Raw genomic sequence first — 21058 nt, 5'->3', positions numbered from 1 at the left:
GGAGTTTAAAAGAATAAAATAAAGAATATAAGAAGGCAAAACAACATTTTCTTGATATTTTCTATTTGAATTGGGTTAAAAAGAATAATATAATATAATTTTTTTATAAAATATATACTTTTATCATAAATAATTAATTTTTTTCATAAAAAAATTAATATATAATTTATTCTTTATAAAAATTTGAGGAGCATCAAGTCGGCCTGGATAACAATATGACTAGTTATCTAGAAATGTTAACCTAATATTATTCCAATCTCTCAATAGAACACAAAAAAGAACGATATTACTTTATTTATTATAAGTAAATTTTGAGTTTGGACTTCCTTTATTATTTTTATTATTTTATTTATTTTTTAAAATTTATAGAGAAGAAAAAAAAAACATAGTTGGGGGCCAAATTTATAGTTCCCATTTCCATAGTGTCAAAACAACCAAAAATAAATAAGTTGATATTTGCTCACGAAAATCCACGGGTAATGTAGTTGAATCCTCCGCCCACTCTTTCTCTTTCGATGCATTCGAGAAATCCATTCCCATAAAACACACACAAATCTACGCCTTTCTTTTCCTTAATTCCTAAAATCAATTCTCCCAAAATGTCTCATCTCCTTCAATCCACCTTCATCCCCACCACACCCACCACCCTCCGCCGTTCTTCCGTCTTTCTAACAACCCATTTGCGTAAAACCCATGTCGTTGAATCCAAGATCCGTGAGATTTTCATGCCAGCACTTAGTTCTACTATGACTGAAGGCAAGATTATCAGTTGGGTTAAAACCGAAGGTGATAAACTTGCTAAAGGTGAATCAGTTGTTGTTGTTGAATCAGATAAAGCTGATATGGATGTTGAATCTTTCTATGATGGGTATCTCGCTACCATCATTGTACCTGAAGGTAGTTCTGCACCTGTTGGTTCTCCAATTGCTCTTCTTGCTGAATCTGAAGATGAAATTTCTCTTGCGAAATCTCAATCTCCGACACCCACTTCTAGTTCCAGTCAAGAAACTCCCGCTGCTACTGTAACCGAAGAGGTTTCTCCGGCTGCAATTTCATCATCATCTTCTGATGCTGGGCCGGTGATAATGGCGTCATCGATACACCCGGCATCAGAAGGAGGGAAGAGAGTGGTGGCCTCACCATATGCTAAGAAATTGGCTAAGGAATTGGGATTGGATTTGAGGGGAATGGTTGGGAGTGGGCCTAATGGGAGGATTGTGGCAAAGGATGTTGAAGCAGCAGCTGGTTCTGCTCCTATTGGTGTTGCTGCTGAGGTGTTTGCAGCGGCGAAGCCAAGTGGTGGTGGTGGTGCACCAGCGGCTCCAGCAGTAGAATTGGGGACGACTGTGCCATTCACGACAATGCAGAATGCAGTGAGTCGAAATATGCTGGAGAGTTTGGCAGTTCCAACTTTTAGAGTGGGGTATACTATTACTACTAATGCCCTTGATGCTCTCTACAAGAAGGTATGGTTTTTGCTTTATATTATTTCCTTGATTAGTTGTTAAAAAATTGGACTTTTTGGGATAAACTGTGGAAGTTTATTCTCTGTCATACTTTAGATAAGCTGAAAATGCAAGCTGAAGTGTTATAACTGAAAATCATTAAGAGAAATGTAACAGCAATATCTAGACTTTCTTCTTTTGGATAAGATTTCTCTGAGAATAGGCAAATAGGAGTGGATCTTCTATGCTAGTTCCTAGATGTCTAGACGCCCCACCTTGATTATGTTTAAGTAAATTTTAAGATAAACAGTTTCATCATTTCAGTTCCTAAATGTATTTGTGTGATTTGTAGATCAAGTCGAAAGGAGTGACAATGACAGCATTGTTGGCAAAAGCCACAGCTCTTGCATTGGCAAAACATCCTGTTGTGAACTCTAGTTGTAGAGATGGGAAGAGTTTCACATATAACAGCAGTATTAACATTGCTGTTGCAGTGGCCATAGATGGTGGCTTGATTACTCCTGTACTTCAGGATGCTGACAAGGTTAGTTTGGAATCAATTTTTAATATTCTGATTTCACATGGTCTCCCTTCCTCGGGTTATCGGGAGGTGATTGATTCGATTAAATGTTCCTTCCAGGTTGATTTATACTCATTGTCAAGGAAATGGAAGGAGTTGGTTGATAAGGCTCGGGCTAAGCAACTTCAACCCCATGAATACACCACGGGTATGCTATTACATTTAATGAGTGAACAGTCTTTGATTTGATAGAGGTGTTTGTTTACATACCTATCACTAGCTGATCATATTGTTAACTGCATTTGCCTGTCTTTACATAGGGTGGTTTTCTTGAACTAGATTTTTTAACGTGGAAAATGATTATTATTTGGATTAGTTTACATACTTATTTCTGAAGTCCATATGACTAAGGCTCTCACTCACTCAGTAGATTGATACATGCCTAGAACTGATTAAGAGATATGAGTTGGTCTGCTACTAGAGACATGTATATTTGGAGAAATGAGAATAGCATTAATGTTTCTTCAAAGCTCCTCTTCCGTATGTGCATTCCCCGTCTCCTTGAATTGGAGAAATTGTAACTGATCATCAGAAGGCTGGAGTTATAGTTTGTTGTTTGAGCCAAGTTGCCTCCAAAACTCCAATTGAGAAATTGAGGTACTCCTGCTAACCCAGTCTCATGCAATACGGGTGGTTTAGCCACCTTATGAACCGAGGCTACAACATAGAACAAATTGTTGGTTACTTGTTTTAATCAGTAGTGGGTGTTGCTAGGACTTGTTTCCTGAAGTTTTTTGGTCCAACTTCAGAAAAGAAGAATTTGGTACTTCTGACTGCTTAAAATACTAAAATTGTTGTTTTAGTGGGTCAAGTCCAGACTGCTAGTAAAATGAGTTTTTGTTCCACTTTATGTACATGGGGGCATAGCTTCACAGCCACAAATAAGTGATTCCCCTCCAGTATGGTTTAGCATCATGATGTTCTCGTGTTGCTGGAGATTTATTCTTTACATAGTGCTGATGCATGTGTAAATGTTGTTATGGGCACTTGTTGGAGAGACTGATGAAGCTAAAAAGAAAATTCCCTCCATATTGATTTTATGTAATTCTGTTTGATTGGATTTAAAATTTAAGATGTTAATTAGATAAAATTTTAAGGAAATTACTTTATCTATAAAATTATGTAGTACCCTCTCTCCCTCTCAAAATACTTGTTTGTTTCTTTTAGTTGTGAAATATTGTCATTTGTTATATCAGAACTTTTAAACATTTTATATACCACAAAAGAGTTTCATGGGATCCCTGTTTACTATTTTTAATACACCTCAATTGCTAATCGATTTTTAATAAAGTGAATTGGAATGAAAGGGAGAGCAGAATGGATACAAAGGATTAATCTGGCTGACCGCAGTCAAATAGATTAGAACACAATTGCAAAAGACAAAGACACCACATTTTCCCCAACAAATGCTTAACAGATCATGTTTTCAACTTTTCTCGTAATAATCTTGTCAAATAGAAAATGGACTACCAAAATTGGGATGATGAGTAACCGAAGAAAATAGAAGAATTAACCTATATAGACGTTCGTTCTCTCGTTTAAACTAGAAATAGCCAGTGGATGTGTTGTATATGTACAATCCATGTAGAATATGTGTATAACCGTGTATCATCTATGTATACATGCTAGGAAAAGTAAACAGTAAATCCGACCGGTTATTTGGTATAACGGAGAAGACCATATCAAAGTTCTAATTTGATTAGTTAAGCAAATTTGAATTCTTAAAACTTTCGAAAGTGGTATAAATAATATTACTAAAAGAAAAATGTCTATCATTCTTGGGATATCACAAAAGAGAAATTGCCATTTAAGTTTGGAATGGAAGGAGTACTTTTTATTCATTGTAATAGTTGGTCTGCTTCTTTAATAGGTGTCAACTCCTACTTCCAGCGAAAATCCGGCCTTTCTGGTTATTATTTTTCCTTAGTTGGAGTTGGACAGAGAGTTAAGATTCTATTTTGCAAGATATTACTTACCTGCAACTTGATATGGTAAGATTCATATGTTCTTGCATGGTTGCTTAATGCTCAAGCTAAGCAAGACATTTCTATAGGACCATATCTATAATAGTGAGATAATAGCATACAATCTCAAATAATGTCCTCAAAACAAAATTATTTTTGTTTATCCAACTTTCTGAACATTTTCTGAGGTTGAAAGAGAAAGGAGGTGAAACGATTGAATGAGGTTAAACCTTTCAAATTTCATCAAGGAAGTCAAACTTAAAACTTTCAAGTTTAACCTTAAAAGTGGGTAGGGTAGGATGATGAAGCATACCACATGGCCTTGTTGTTTTTTCTTTCTTTTCTCTCCAATTCCAATGCTCATTAGATTCTTCAATGCCTTCTTGTTTTTTCTTTTCTTTTCTCTCCAATTCCAGTGCTCATTAGATTCTTCAATTGGATCTTCAAAGCATTCTTGACAAGAATATTTAATGTCCCATGGACAATGATCTGTGAATGGATCTTTGAACCACCGTACACCATTACATTTTGAGTTGATATGTTTAATCTGGTCTTTCCACAAGGCCTATAGTAGCGGGGATCGTAGAATGATAAAAAATATAGTGAAGTTTTCATTCTGACAACAAAAGTCCTACAAGGGGGTTGCTAGCCTAGCTCACAAAGGCACCCTTGCCAACAAAAGAGCTCCCTTTGGATTTCCTTCCTTTTGGTGAAGCATTGGCTGGGTCATTTAAATTAATCCTAGCAAATTCTGCTGCAGGAACAATTTCATTTTTTTTTTGTCTTGGGAACCTTGGAAAATTGCATACTACTCCAGCTCCCTTCTTCTTTTGGCCATATCTCCTTTGGGATGAACCCGTTCTATTGGAAAATTATTCTCTGAGCTTTGGAATATTCTTCTTTAGGATATATGTTTTTCTCTCCCATGATAGGATAAGGCAATTCGGAAAGCTCCAAAGTGAATACGAGTAAAACCATGAGTTTTCCATTGTCTAGGAAAATTATTTGGAATTTGCAAGGTGATGAATTGTTTTTCTGGAGTTTATCTCAAAAAACAAAATTGGTTATCTCAAAAAAAAAAAAAGAATTGTTCTTCTGGAGTTGCAAGAATAGAATGTTGATCAAGTTTTGAAGCAACAACATATTCCCTTCCTCCTATGAGCTTGTGTTGGACTAAGGAATGAATATGGATCCATGGCGATAATTACTTCTTGGCAAAAGCAAAATAAGAAGTTATAAGAGGTAAGGACATGGATGATGCCTTTTGCACTTCAAGTAGGACATCAATTTCATTCAAGTAGTCATATTTTTTTGGAAGGTTTTTTTGAAAGAGTAGAAGACATTAATATTTGCAAGAGAATGAACAAGTTTGGAAGATGAAGATATTTCCTACATGATTTTATAAACAACTTGAACCAAGGGTCTTTCGGAAACAACTTCTTTATCCCCATGAGATAGTGGTAAGGTCTGCACACATCCTACCTTTCCCAGACCCCACTTGTGGAATTTCACTGGGTATGTTGTTGTTGATTTTATAAACAACAAACTAATGGGCTTGGCTCTGATACCACAAGGACAATCTCAGAGGATAATTTTCAACAGAACAAGTGCATCCCAAAGGAGATATGGCCAAAAGAAGAAAGGAGTTGGAATTGTACTTCTAATCATCCTTATTGGGAAAATGTAATGGAAGCATGCAAGAAGTTATATGCAAATTTTTCAAGATTCTCAAGACCCAAACAAAATTGATACAACGGAATTTGTTAGGATTAATTCAAATGGTCCAACCAATAATTCACCACAAGGTTTGAAAGGGAATACGGAAGAAGAATTACCATGACAAAAGTGATACAATGTTAAGGAGAAGATGTGATCAATCGAGAATCAGCGAGAAGAAACAAAATTTGAAAAGTCGTTATTACTGTTCAATTAGTTAGTTAACACTGTTCACAGTTAGTTAGGCAGTTACAAGTTAGTCAGAATATCTCTAATCAGCTATTATTAGCTAGTCACTCCAATGATTGTAAGGGGAGTATAAATAGAGTTGTAATGCTACATTTGTGATTCATGAATAGAAATACCTATCTTCTCTCTTTCTTATAATTTCTCTCAACTAAAATCTTAGATTCTCCTGATTTAGTTACCCTCTACCTCGAGATTTCTTCTCCTGGATTAACCCAATTCCCTGCGGTTTCTTTTCCTTGCATCAAAAAGATAATTTACAACAGCAAAAAAATAAGAAGATTGGGGAATAAAACAAAGGTTAAAAGACTAACATGACGAAGAGTGGTAGACTCAGGAAAATTTCACAAGTTATTAAACACTATAATTTCCCATTAGAATCCAAGCCCCTTCTTTCAAGACCACTATCTTTTCTTGTCTTCATGTTTTTCCTTTATCTTTTTTCTAGTCATATCTTGCCATAAAATTCCACTACTTCATGCCACGCAAATCACTATTCTTTTTTCCTTTACCATAAAAGCCAATTTTTTCACACACTGTCATAAAATTCTACCATCCCATGCCATACAAATCATTATTCAAGGGTAATCCCATGTCTTGTTTGACGTAAAAGTAACTCTATCTTATGACCTCTTCACTAGTTCATGAACAGATCCCCACAATTCCTATGACTTGTCCATTACCTATAATGTAAAAGATTCTCCACTACTACTTGCATTAGTTTTTATGCCCTTTATGTGTGTAAGACTATTCATGTTATTTCAATTCCCCTTGATAGAAATTGTAGTACTGTATTTGTGGTAATTGGAAGACATCTTGTAACCTTTGTAAATATTGTGGTGTAATAAATGTCTTCTTCTAGGTAATTTCTCTCTTCTTTCTTTTTTCAAAATAGGGGTGGCTGATCTTTATGACTGTAGAGTGTTGAATATTTTTAGTAGTTTTATTATAGTGCATAAGTTTTTTCGAGTTAATGCTAAGCCCGGCAATTTGTTGGCAAGAGTGTCTTTGTGAGCTAAGCTAGTAACCCCCTGGAAGACTCTTGCTGCCTTAATAAAATCTCTACTGTATTTTTATTATTCTACATTCCTGGAACTACTTTCACCAATTGTGGGCCACTTGAACTGCCAAGGGAGGTGGAAATCTGCAGAAAAGGGTGTTATAGGAAGACGTGGTAGAGGTGATAGCCGTCATGTGTGCCAAGGAGATGGTGATTGACATTGAATTCCCTCTTCTGGTTTTAATATGAATCGACTCTGCTTTTGTCACTAGCTCCGTAGGTCCCTAAGCAACTTCTCTCGTCACTAGTCTCCTGGCCCCTGTAACACTATCAATATCCCTTCTTCTAGGGCATGTTCTAATCTTCAGAATGCTAATTTCCATTTTGTTTTTGTTTTTTTAAAATCTGTTTAATATTTCTGTCCATTTTCTGTTATTGGTAAAGCATATCTTTTACTTTTATGCCTTTACACTTTTTCGATGGTCTCCTATTGTTTTTGCGTACCAACAATAATCTTGTAGACTATAAATTGCATGACTATTTAGAGCTATGTGATGTTATAGCCCGCAAATGATTACATAGCTGTTCATGCTTTTATGCTGGAAGCATGTACATTATCTCCTCTTGCAAGTAGAGACTAGGCCATTTTGTTGTAATTTGGCATGATTTTTCTGCACTGAAATAATAATTTGTTTGGACTCGGATAAACTCAATCAAAGAGTGTTATTTTATTCTCATGACTCCTTACAGAGAAAGAAGGTAAAATGAAAATCAATTACCTTGCTAAGATGCCTATTGACCAAATATTGAAATATGAGAAAGGGAATGTCTATTTCTTGTCTCCATGCCGGGAGATCAGTTAAGCTAGCTGAGTTTAGCATGTTTCCCTTTTTTTAATTTTTGCAGTACAACTATGCCTTAGTCCCTAACAAGTTGAGGTCAGCTATATGAATCCCCACTTCTTCATTTAGGCTCATTTTTGTATCCAGCTGACTTCTCTGCTTTTGCATGTCCAAGGTTCTTGTTTTTCATCTGTTGCTTAGGAGTTTGATTGTTTTGGCTGTTGGGATTTGTACTGCAGGCACTTTTACTCTATCCAACCTTGGGATGTTTGGTGTTGACCGTTTTGATGCCATCTTACCGCCAGGAACTGTAAGTCCCAATCGTAAATACTCATCTGTTTGCTATATTGTCTCCTACCTGATATGTGAATACTTCTGGTATTGTTTCTCACATTGGTTCAACTCTTGTCTAGGGTGCAATTATGGCTGTAGGAGCATCTCAACCCACACTTGTTGGCACCAAAGATGGTCGAATTGGCATGAAAAACCAAATGCAGGTAGAGTGATGATTTATGTTTGCTATTAATCTTTGGCATGCTAGTTCTTTTTTCTCAAATAAACGCTTAGGATTGTGCAATTATCAATTTGTTGATGCTTAAGCTATAAAATGTTGAAAATTTCAGGTCAATGTCACTGCTGATCATCGAGTAATATATGGTGCTGATTTGGCTTCTTTCCTACAAACCTTAGCACAGATAATTGAGGACCCTAAAGACCTTACTCTCTAGGCTCTTGTCCTCATTGTGGGAAATTAGGTCTTTTGTAGTGTAATTTGCTTGAGTCTCAGCCAGGAGCTTCATGGAGTGAACAGAAAATCAGATTCTATAACATCTGAAGTATCATAATTCAGAAGCTGAATGGAAATGAATGGTTAGGTCATTTTTTCGCTTGGTTAATCTTTTTTCTTTTTTGTTGAAGTGTAAACTCATGAGGATATTTTTCATGGCTGCCATAAATTATGGCCTGATGATGAGCTCTTTGTTGTCTCATCATTCAAATATTGTTGCAAAGAATGTTGCAAAACTTTCAATTGATTCTATATTTAAGAGTGTTCTGCAATTTCAGTTGTATCTGCAGTTCACTATTGCCATTATAAAACTCCTTATTTCCAGTTTAATGCTTCAACATGGAATTTAATATGAGGTTCCACAAGGAAAATACCTAAGACAAGGGCTGTGGCTGCACCTTCCCTTTGTGTCAGATGCTCTGTACAGATGAAGAAATGCTGCAACCAAACTCAATTAGGTTTAAAAGGAGCTCTACACTTGGCTCCATTTGGACATGATTTGAGATCAGATTAATTTGTTTTTGTTTGAACATGTAATTTGAATTTCTTAAATTATATTTTTTTTCTCATAAATATGAAAACCTCAAAAGTTACAAAAACAATAAAAAAAATCAATTTTTATACAGGCAAATCATAGTTCATAAATAAGATTTTAAAATATTCTAAGGCGCCAAATTGATAAGTTGCACATCTCTGTGTTTCTTTTATAAATAAATGTTTGCAGTTACAGTTTTTTAAATACACATAATTTTATAAAGATCAACAAGTCAATAAAAGTATTAACTAGTTATTCTTTAATATAATCTTTTCATATGGTATCGACATTCTTTTCATAGCGAACATGAGTTTTTTCTTTTCAAGATTTAAAATAATGATTTTTTTATTTTATGGGTAAAGTTTTATATTTTAAAAAAAAATAAATTGAAATCACGATTTGAAATCTCAAATGCTCCAATTTCAAATCGCTTGTCCAAATGCCTACTTAGTTTGTCTTTAAACATGAAAATGTAAAAGATTGGTATGCTAAGAGGGTCTTTTAAAGAAGCTTTGTAATACAAACTGGATTCATTCCCAAAGACCTCTTATATATATATATTACACATGAACAAGAAAAAGGGACTATGTTACAATGATAACTAACATCATATTCAAAGTTATGTAGCTACTATCATCATCATATATCTATATGTTTACATTAATATGTATAAACTGGCAAAACTGGCATATTCTGCATAGCTCACAACACCTTCACCACTTGTGGCTCCTCCCCAAAAGAAAAAGAAGAAAACCATCTTGGCTATTTTCTCCTTAACTTTCCTTTGACGTCCGATTACCTTGCATGGAGAAGCATTCGAAGCACACTCTTCATTTTTGGCCGGCCTTCTGGTGATACACTGACACAAGCCAGAGCCAATTTGAGGACTGCTAACATCTGGCTCCTAACGTTGAGCGATGTCTTAGAAATGCTAGAATCCAGAATGTGATCCCACTTGCTGTGCTTCTCAGAGTTGCTCAGCACTGACTTGGCTAACTCGGTTCCCTGACTAACTGCAGGCCTTCCTGTCAACAATTCCAGCAGGACAACCCCAAAGCTATATACATTTCCAGCCATTGTGACTCTCATTGTGTATGCATATTCTGTAACACAAAAAGGAAATGCATCACTAATTATATGCTAAACTTTGAGGCTTCTCGTGTTACATTTTAATCCAATGCTCCCTCTCTAAGCTATACTGACACACTCTTTCACTTTAGATATCGAAAGACAGTTCAACTCAGTTTCATGTTGGGAGGATATAATGAAGTCTTGGGTTTGTAAACAACAATAACTATATGAAGAATATACACAAAAAAATGAGTTTAAAGCATGGTATGGCAGTTAAGACAAATTATTGTTGAATGATCTTAAACTTTAACCAAGTAGTAGTTCATTACCTGGAGGAATATAACCGACAGAACCAGCAACAGCAGAAAAGCTGCCTGTGCTCTTAGAAGGATCCATCACCTTGTAGAGTTCAATGTCTCCTATCTGAGCCTCATTCTGGGACTTCAAGAGAATGCTCTTGCTGGAAAGGTCGAGGAGGAGGATTGGACCCGTGTCACATCCATGAAGAAAAGCTAAACCCTGAGCTACTCCAATAGCTATGCTGTAACGACTTGCCCAATCTAACGAGTAACCCAAGCTACCACGAAGAACATCATACAATGCGCCAATGGGGGCAAATTCATAGAAGAGATAAGCACTATCAGCAGCCAAAAGATAGCCTAGTGGAATCATGACATTTGAATTATTCAGCTTTCCGATATTTTTTAGCTCTTCCCCAAATAGTTCATGGCTTCCCAACTGAAATATTTTGTCACTCCAATTAAGCTTCTTGACAAAATAGGTTGTACCCGACGGCATAGCAGCTTTATAGTAGGTTGAAAATCTTGTCTTGAACACAACATTTGAGGGCTCAGACACTGCTACCATGGCCTTTGAAAAGTCTATATTTGACTTGTGAATGCTGTTTGCAGTCAAAACCTTTCCCTGAACGACAGGGGATTGAGAAATTTCTACTCCTGAGTGAAAATGTTCATCATTGATCCTGTAATATCTTCTAGAGATTGAAATAGCAATCACCGCGAAAAGGGCAATTGTCGCTACGCTTGCAATTGGGACAACAACTGCAACAACTATTGATTTTCTCTTCTTTACAGCAGCTTGTGGTGGAGAAACTGGGGAAGGATAGATCAGATTCCCATTTCCAGCTGTCTCAACACTGACAAAGTTTCTAAACTTAGGAACAACCCCAGAAAGTTGATTGTTTGAAAGCACCAACCTAGTCAAGCCTCCCATTCCGGCCAGGAAGTCTGGAATCTGACCCGAGAACCTGTTGTAAGAGAGATCCAAAACTTCCAGTGAAGTCAATCTAGAAAGACTACTTGGTATAGGTCCTTGAAAAAGATTGTGACTCAGATTCAAAACAATCTGTAAACTCAACGGCATCTCTGGAATAGGCCCACCGAGTTGGTTCAAACCAAGTTGGAGTTCCAACAGCACATTTAAGTTACTAATGTCAACCGGAATTCGACCACTTAGTTTATTTCCCTGCAAATTCAAGTTTGTGAGATTTCTCAAACTTGATAATGAACTTGGAATGGAACCAGTCAACGAATTCCAGCTGACATTGAGCTTCTGCAATCTGTTCAACTGTGAAATGTTACTTGGAATTTCTCCAACTAGGTTATTGGACTGAAGACTCAGTACCTGAAGATTATACATATCACCCAGCTCAACAGGAATAACACCACTCAGCTTATTCTGGGCTAAGTTCAAAAGGGCCAATTTTCGGCACATCCCCAATTCAGAAGGAATTGGTCCAGTTAACTGGTTGTTGTCCAGTTCCAAGTAGGTCAAACTTTGAAGCCTTTCAAAGGAAGCAGATGGAAATGACCCATTCAAAGCATTTTGCCCCAATCTCAACCTGATCAAATTTACCGACATGTTTGAAGGAACAGGTCCCTCTAACTTATTGGAAGTTAGATCAACAAACTGCAAGTTCAGTGGGGATAAGAGGTCTTGAGGGATGGTACCATTTAAGTAGTTAAAACTTAGGTCCAAATTCCTCAGGTATGTGGTTATCTCAAGGGGTATATTTCCAACAAAATAATTCTGATTCGCAGCAAAACGTGTCAGTGTTTTGATACTCCTAAGGGATTGTGGGATTGTGCCACTCAATCTATTGGCTGACAAGATCAAGACTTTCAATTTGGGAAGTTCTCCTAATCTATCAGGAATTACACCAGATAGATTGTTTAGAGAAAGGTCAATCAAAGTTAAGTTGCCAAAGTTCACAATTTGGGTGGGGAATTCACCTTGAAAAAAATTTGCAGAAAGTTGAAGCTCCTCCAGATAATTAAACTTTCCAAGACTGGTAGGAACTGAACCATTAAATCTGTTATAGCTAAGGTTCAAACTCTTGAGTGAATTCAATCCATCCAACTGCAAGTCAACTTTCCCATTCAAGTCATTAAAAGAAAAGTCCAAAGACTCCAACTTTCCAAAACCAGTGAAAGTAGGCAAAGAACCCTCCAATTTATTCCCACTAAAGTTCAACAATTTCAAGCCACTAATTCCTCCACAACCAGTGATGAACCCATTTGGGATAGAGCTCAAAAAGTTCTGGGAAACATCAAGAGACTCCAAAGTATCAATTTGACAAATAAAAGGTAAGAATTCAGAGCTAGAAATAGAGAACAATGAAAAGGTGATTTTGGTAAGGGAAGAATTATTAGAATTGCAAGAAACCCCTTTCCAAGAACATGGGGTTGAAGTTTTATCAGTCTCATTCCATACAAAAGAAGAACCAGTATCATTCTGAAGCAGATCATAGACACTTCTCATGGCACTAGTTTGATTTGGGGGCAATTGGGAAAACACCATTTGAAGAGAAAAAGAAAAGAATATAATAATTATATGGGGAGCATACCTTAAGTTCATTTTTATTTTTTTTGGCTTGACAATCAGAAAGCTTGAAAACTTCAAGAAAATGATAAGGGGTATCAAGAAAATCTATTTACAAGATTGCATATACTTTGTGAGCTCAGGTGAAATGAGGGGACAAAGTGTTGTTTTCATATATGCTAAGAGAAAGAATGGAGAAAAAGGAAATTTTGTTAGGCACTTGGTTGGGAGTGGGACGTGGGGAGAGGGGGCGTTGACTGGACTTTACTGTTTTTGTATGGAAAATAAAAACGTGGACTAGACTAATGAGGGAAGGGGGATGGCAACAACCTTAATTTTTGTTGTCCTTTTCTATGAAAGGATTTCTTAATGGAGGGAATTGAAAAAAAAATATGGACTGAAATTACTACTATTATTATTTTTCCTACTCGATATTCAGAGTCCGATTAAATTTGAATCACATATTGCATGACTCATTTAGAAATGGTGCTCCCAACAGAAAGCAATTCCACCATAATTCATGTTGGTAATATGGACTGCGGCACAAAGAGAGAAATTATAGTGGAAAAATTACTGGGGTGAGTATTTTTTTAATAAATAAGTACTGATCTTAGCGATATTTTTTTATTTATTATCATCTATAGCAATACTATAATAAATTTGCTACGTACTAAAACTGAATTATGGATACAATATAAATGTATTATAAGTGTTTTAAAATATATTATGCTTGTTTGATAAAAAATTGACAAACTTATTATAAATGTATTAAAATATGTCATAAAAGCATTATCCATGAATAAAATTTGTATTATATGTGTTCTCTAAATTGTTCTTTGTAATATATATTAAAACTGTATCATAAATATATTATAAGTGTCCAGCGAAAAGAAATGTTATTGCTATAGATGATAAATATTTTCTTAATATAACATATCTATGTAATATAGTCACACTTAGGGGTCGTTTGGTTTGAATAGTTATGATGGGATAAGTTATGTTGGGATTAGTTATGATTGAATAAGTTATGCTGAGATTATTTCTTATTGAATGTTTGATTTGTAGTATTCAAAATAATATGCATTGTATAAATTTTAAGAATATGTTGTTTGTTTACAAAAATACCCTTCTTTTTATTTAATTTTTTATATTTTCTTTGCGAGCTTTAGTTATTCAATATTCATTCTTAAATTAAAACTTTCATCTTCTTTACCTTAAATATTTTTATGTGTGCATTTTCATGATGTCCGTATTTATTTGAAAATTTTGTGAAAATTTTGCATTTATTTGTTTTCCAAATGGCTTGTTTGAGATAGACACAAACACTGCCACACTCCATGGGTGTATTTTCAACTAGGGGTGTCTCCACTTTAATAAAAATGATCCAAATCGAATCAAATTAATTAAAGAAATAAATTTTATTTGAGTTTGGTTTGGTCTCATATATATATATGCTCTTTAATTTAGTTTTATCGGACATTTATGTCCTCTAACTTTGAATATTCATGAGTAAATACTTAAACATATCGTAGGATACACGTATCATATATGACATAATACATGTAGGATGTCATATAGTAATTTAATTTATTTATTTGATTTTGATTTGATTAGTAATATAAGAAAATAAAAAAATAATTTTGTAATTTTAAATAAAAAATATGTAAGTATCAAAATATGATTTAAATAGTATGATTTTAAACATATCATGTAAAAATTTAAAATTAAAGAATTATCAAAAAATAAAAATATTTTTTTTGAAATAGATTAAATAGAAAAATAAGATAAGGAAATTAAAAAAGAAGGGGTATTATTTAGAGAGTGTAACATTTCTTTTCCTTTAATTAACAATAACTTTTACCAACATGGGTTGTGGTGCAGTGGTGAGACTGTTTTACCTTTAATCAGAGGTCTCAAGTTCGAGTCCTGAGAATGAAAAAAATCATGTTGGGAGTGTCACCCCCTAATGGTCCCTACAGTGCACGATTCAAATTTAGTCGGGGCTCCACGGACTCTAGACATCGGGTGGAAAACAAAAAAAAACAATAACTTTTCATATACTTTAGAAACTATTTTCAATTTTTAAGGACATTATATACAGTACCTTTTGTTTAATTATAATTTTAAAAAATATTAAAAAGTTGATAAAATAGGAAAATGTTACTTTCATTGTTCTTTTTATAGAAATAAATAAATTACCAATATGAATTATAGTGCAGTGATGAAATTATTTTACATTTAATTAGAGATATCGAGTTCGAACACTAAAAATAAAAAAAAAATCTATTAGAAGCGTCACCCCCAAATAGACTTGCAGTGTCCAATTAAAATTTAGTTAAAGCTCTATAGAGCGATAAGAAAATCAAAAAAAAATTGCCTCGCAAAAGGAAAGGTAAGCATGCAGAAAACGTTGTGGAAAATTTGCATTTCTTTTCCAAATAGTTTGTTTGACTTATAGAGATAGAGACACAAACACTGCCTCTTTGGTTGGTCGAGAACAAATTATTCTGAAATTAATTTTATCAGAATTATTATTTTACTTTTAATATAAAATAAAAATAATATTATAATTTCAAAATAACTATTCTAAGACAAATTATTATATAATTTTATTTCAATCAAATATAAAATAAACTCAATTTTATTTCCACAAGGTGTGGATCCCACTTTTGACCAATGGAAAATGGAAAGTTTGGAAAACGCGTATGCATTATTGAAAAATTGTACCAAAAGATTTGAACTGGTCAGCCTTTGTCATACATACACGCCCCAACTTTTGTATCTCTCTTTTACACGCTCTTGAAAAAAATATAAATTAAAAATATTTTTATGTTATTTATTTTATTTATATCTTAAAATAAATTAAATATTTATTTAATTAGAGTATTTGTAGTTTTTAAAAAATATTTATTATTAAAAATCAAATGAAAAAAATAATAGATTTTATCTTGGACTTTTAAAATAAAAAATAATTTAAAATTAATTATTTTTAGAAATAAGAAAAAAAGATAAGATTCAATGCAATTCATGTTATGTCATTTTCTTATTCGGTCGTTCTAAAAGTAACGATACGTAATGTTCGAAAATAATTTTACCTTTAGTTTGTTTTAACCTTCATAAAAAATTTGTGATCATACAAATATTATTTTACATTCATTATTTTAAATCTAAAAAAAAATCTTGTCAGGATATTTTATTTAGGAACTCGAATTAAGTTCTGTTTCAATTGAGCAACTCAACTCTTAATAAAGTATTTTAATTAGATACTTTCGATTCAAATTTTGATCATTTCTTTTTGTGTGTGTTTCAATCGTTTATTTGTAAGTTAAGCTAAACACATAAAATATGGCTTTTTTTTAATTATATGCATTCATCTTAATAAGCTGTTAAACCTCCGACATTTTCTACTTGAGGTTAATGTATATATTTAAATGATATGACATATTTTAAGTGGTGAACTTAACTATCTAATAAATAAATGAAAACAAACGCCAATTTTTTTTCTTCAGAATTTGAATAAAAAATATCTAATTAGAACACTTGATTAGGATTAAAGGTATTTAATGAGAACAAGACTTAATTTGATGTTTAAATAAAATATTTCGATAAATTTAAACAATTGACTACGTATTAAATCTTATATTTATTTCCAAAAGTGAAGTCGTGGATCATGCGTTTTTCAAGGATTCTTTTTTCCCCTTTTTAAGATGGAAAACACATAATACATATTATAACATTTTTTGGTGGACCAAAGCATGTATCTCATATAAATCTTTGTTTTTGAATCATTAAATCAAGTAATTAACAATTAATCACCATTAACCTTTGATAATTTGGGGGGTTAAAAATGCTCACTCGTTCAAGAAAATAATCTATATCTATATATATAATAAAATTAGATAAAAGAAAAATGATGTAGCATCTCTTTTTGGTTAAGACTCATATTTATTTATTTATTCTCTTTTTGGGGACTTTTTCTCCTTTATTTATTAATTTATTTTATTTTAATAGCTCAAAACCCTTTAAATTTAATTAATCAACTTTTCACCTCCCATTATAATTATCTTCTTTATTAGACATGTTCATATGCATTTATGTATGGCCATTTGATATTCTTTTTATCGCTTTATAATTTTAAAACATTTCATGCTTCATTGATTTCATTTTATTTATCTTTAAAAAATTATTGATTTTTGTGGCTACGTCTCAACATCCATTAGAGGTACATAATTTTTTTTAGAGGTACATAAAAAAAATCTTGTTTTACAAAAAATAATTGGTAGAAAGGATTCTCTCTTTAATCCCATGCTATTTGAGTTTTCTTTTTTAGCAGTAGTGTATATACTAAAGTAATTTATCTTAGTTAGCAACAATCTCTTCTCTCCTTATCTCAAATTTGTTTTTCGATTTATAACTTTTGATTTATTTTTTTGGAAGATTTCAAATGATGACTTTGTCATTCCCTTAATTTGATATGAGGTTAGTTCTTTTGAGATTTAAAATGATGATATAATTCTTTTTAATCTACAAAATTCTACTTTGAATGTAAGTTTATTTATCTTAGTTTTGATAATTTATTTATGTTTTATTTTCTCCTGAAAAAATTATAGACTTATTGATGTGTTGTTTTGATTTCAATTAATGATATTGTTTTAGTTTTATTTCTTTGTTCTAAACAAAGACACTTGATTAAATGTATGATTACTTTCTATATATCAAGAATAGAATTATTAAATTTCCTCCTTAGGTAAAACATTTGAATTATCATTTTTTTATGTGAATTTTAATTACTTAATGAAAGGGATATTTTATTGTTATTAACTTTCATCTTTTTTTTCTTGCCCTAAGATGATGAAAGAATATGTTTATACTTTATGTATATTTTTTTTGTTAGCTTATAATTAATTTGACTATGTTATTTATATATTATCTTTTTTCAGTGATTTTTAATGTTATAATACATGATTTTTGTTAGGAGCAATATTTTATTTTTTTGAGAATTGAGATTCATATTGCGTAGGTGCATTTTTCATAGTTATCGATTGTTAATGCCCACAAAAAAAAGAGTTATTTTACTAGAGGAGAATAAAAGAGAAAATAGAATTGTATATTTTCTTATTAAGGAATCATCCTCTCGACTTTCAAAAAAAAAAAAAGCAACAACAACGGCAACATACCCAGTGAATCTCATAAGTAGGGTTTAGGGAGGGTAGAATGTACACAAACCTTACCACTATCTCATTGAGGTAGAAAAATTATTTTCGAAAGACCCTCGGTTCAGATGTAACAATTCCATATATTAAGACAAAAATATAGCGAGTCATAAAGAAGCAACAAAATAGTGCAATGATCGAAACACAATACACAAATAGAGTATTGAACACAATAGTAAATAATGATAGATATCAAAAACAAGAACTACAATAACACAACTAGTACAATGGCAAACACCAACCACCTTAAGCAAGACAACACCACACTACCTACTAACCTTCTACCCTAATACGCGTCCTCCACACCCTCCTTTCTAAGGTCATGTCCTCGGTAATCTAAAGTTGAGTCATATCCTGTCTTATCATCTCTCCCCAATATTTTTTCGGTTTACCTCTATCTCTTCTCGTACCCTCTTATAAACAACCTCTTGCACTTCCTCACTGGTGCATCCACACATATCCCCTTTATATGACCAAATCATTTCAGTCTCGCTTCTCTCATCTTGTCCACCACAGAGGCCACTCCCACCTTATTCCGAATATCCTCATTTTTTTTTTATCTTATTGCTTCTAGTATGACCACACATTCACATCAACATCCTCATTTCCGCAACATGCATCCACTGAACATGAAAGTTTTTGACTGGCTAACACTCTGCCCCATACAACAAAAACGGTCTAACCACCACTTTATAGAACTTACCTTTGAGTCTCAGTGGTATCTTCTTATCACACAAAACTCTAGATGCAAGCCTCTACTTCATCCACTCCAGACCAATACAATGTGGCATCATCATCAATGTCCCTATTCTCCTGAATTATTTTCTAGAAATCTCTTATTTGCTCCCCAAATTTTATATAATAAGTTTTAAAGATATGCTTCTTTTTGATCTTTTTTCTATTGTTTTCATTGATGTCTATGTTAAAAGTTCAAAAACTACTCCTTTAACTCTCTTAATTACGCTAAATATATATTTTTAAAAAATTAAAATTATTTTCTTAGCTCTCTTAATTATTATAAAAAAACTTCAAAGTCCGTCATCTAAAAAAGAACCGGGTACATAAGAAAATATTCTTTAGAATACGTAAATGAGGTATAAATAAGAATAACAAATGATTTTTTTTTCTTTTCCTCTTCTACCACACTGAATGTGAATAATATGATTAATATTGAAAGCAAATTTTTTTTTCTTCATATCAAAGGAAGACTCTTCCACTATCCTATAAGGCAATAAATAATTCAATTTTTTTTATACTTTTTCTACATCTTCAACACTACATACACATATTTTTTTAAATAATTCAATGCTATGCTACTCTTTGATGATCTCTATTCTATGAAAGTAGGTAAATACAATTCCACGTCACTAAATGGTATCATGACTTATTTCTTATATTTAATTTGTGTTAGATGTTTTAATATTTTTTTCCACTGCAAAAATATAATATCCACAATAATATTTCACCACCGCAACTTAATTTCTTCTTCTTGGAATGCTCTCTTCAATATGTATTAGTATAAGAATGAAAGTTAAACTATGAGATCTTTAATATTAATGGATCTTACGTAATACAAATATACATAAGATAAACCTCAGTACAGACATCGAATATTGAAAAAAAAAGATCTTTTTAACTTTTGAATTTCATGAATAAGTATGTTGGAATATAGTCCAAGTATTGTTCTCACCATAATTTGCCATAATTTTTTTACTTTTTATTTTTACTACAAAGTATTTTATAGATAAAGAAAGGCATGTAATTAATAATCAAATTACTTAATGTAACTGTTGATTGAACTATTAGTATTGCTATAATATTTGTTGGATTTAGTATGAAATTATGATAGTGAGATGGTCAATTTGCTGATTTTATTTTATTTTATTTTATTATGTTTTTCTCTTTTTCATCAGCAGTTTTAAGTTGAAAATTACAATATGAGAATATCCCTCTAACAATTTTCATAAATAAGTTATCTTAGGATAGTGACTTAATTTGCATTTTCTTTTTTATTACACTGTTTATCAAAATATTTATCATATAGTAATATTAATTATTTAAAAATATATTTAATCATTTTTTATAATAGCATGAATCACGGACAAATTCACTAATTTATATATATTCCTTAGAAGGGGATTTTGTTAAATCAACAATTAATCACCTTTAACCTTTTCATTATTTTATTTTTAAGAATATAATTTCCAAAATCAAAAGCACAACTTGGAAACAGTCAAAGTCTAGTAGTATTAATTAAAAATGACTCCAAACCAGTCAAACTCGATAGCTAATAGGGAGGACTTGCAGAATGGCTATTTTCTCTGACCCCACAAAGACTAATTTTGGCCTTTAATTTAGTCAAGTTCCCACAATTAGCAGTTGTTTGGACATGCATGATGTACACAAATCAAATTAATATGAAATTGAAGTTTTATTTTAAACATGCAATTTAAATTTCATAAGTTGTATTTTTTCGTATAAATATAAAAACTTCATAAGTATGAAAATTATCAAAATTTATATTATCTTACCAAATAAACAATCATATTTCCTCAACAGAATATCAAAATATTCTAAAGTGCCGCATCGATGAATCATATATCTTCATGTACCTTCTATAAAAAAATATTTCACATAATTATTTTATAAAGAACTCATAGTCAATAATAATAATAACTGGTTATATTCTTTAATATAATTATTCCACATGATACAGATTGATTTTCGATGGTAGTTGAGCTTGTTAGAGGTACTGTCATGATATGGAGGTGTTACATTAGTTACGCTATCCGAAAGACTCCCTTGAAATAATAAGATG

The 21058-nt window shown here is 32.5% G+C and overlaps 2 protein-coding genes across 2 annotated transcripts; one reads left to right on the top strand and one right to left on the bottom strand.

Annotated features, from left to right (window-relative positions):
* The first annotated feature begins 415 nt into the window (after positions 1 to 415).
* On the top strand, positions 416 to 8891 carry LOC129902512 (dihydrolipoyllysine-residue acetyltransferase component 5 of pyruvate dehydrogenase complex, chloroplastic). Its single transcript, XM_055977801.1, has 6 exons — positions 416 to 1466; positions 1798 to 1989; positions 2086 to 2173; positions 8033 to 8103; positions 8207 to 8290; positions 8417 to 8891. The coding sequence occupies exons 1-6, from the start codon at positions 600 to 602 to the stop codon at positions 8519 to 8521; spliced, it is 1407 nt and encodes a 468-aa protein (XP_055833776.1). The 5' UTR covers positions 416 to 599; the 3' UTR covers positions 8522 to 8891.
* A 753-nt stretch (positions 8892 to 9644) lies between these two features.
* LOC129902503 (leucine-rich repeat receptor-like tyrosine-protein kinase PXC3) lies at positions 9645 to 13268 on the bottom strand. Its single transcript, XM_055977764.1, has 2 exons — positions 10516 to 13268; positions 9645 to 10218 (listed from the first exon to the last, which is right to left on the bottom strand). The coding sequence occupies exons 1-2, from the start codon at positions 13061 to 13063 to the stop codon at positions 9911 to 9913; spliced, it is 2856 nt and encodes a 951-aa protein (XP_055833739.1). The 5' UTR covers positions 13064 to 13268; the 3' UTR covers positions 9645 to 9910.
* Between the last annotated feature and the right edge of the window lie 7790 nt (positions 13269 to 21058).

This window comes from Solanum dulcamara, chromosome 9 (assembly GCF_947179165.1).
Source record: "Solanum dulcamara chromosome 9, daSolDulc1.2, whole genome shotgun sequence".
NCBI lineage: Eukaryota > Viridiplantae > Streptophyta > Magnoliopsida > Solanales > Solanaceae > Solanum > Solanum dulcamara.
This window is presented reverse-complemented; position numbering and strand designations above follow the sequence as displayed.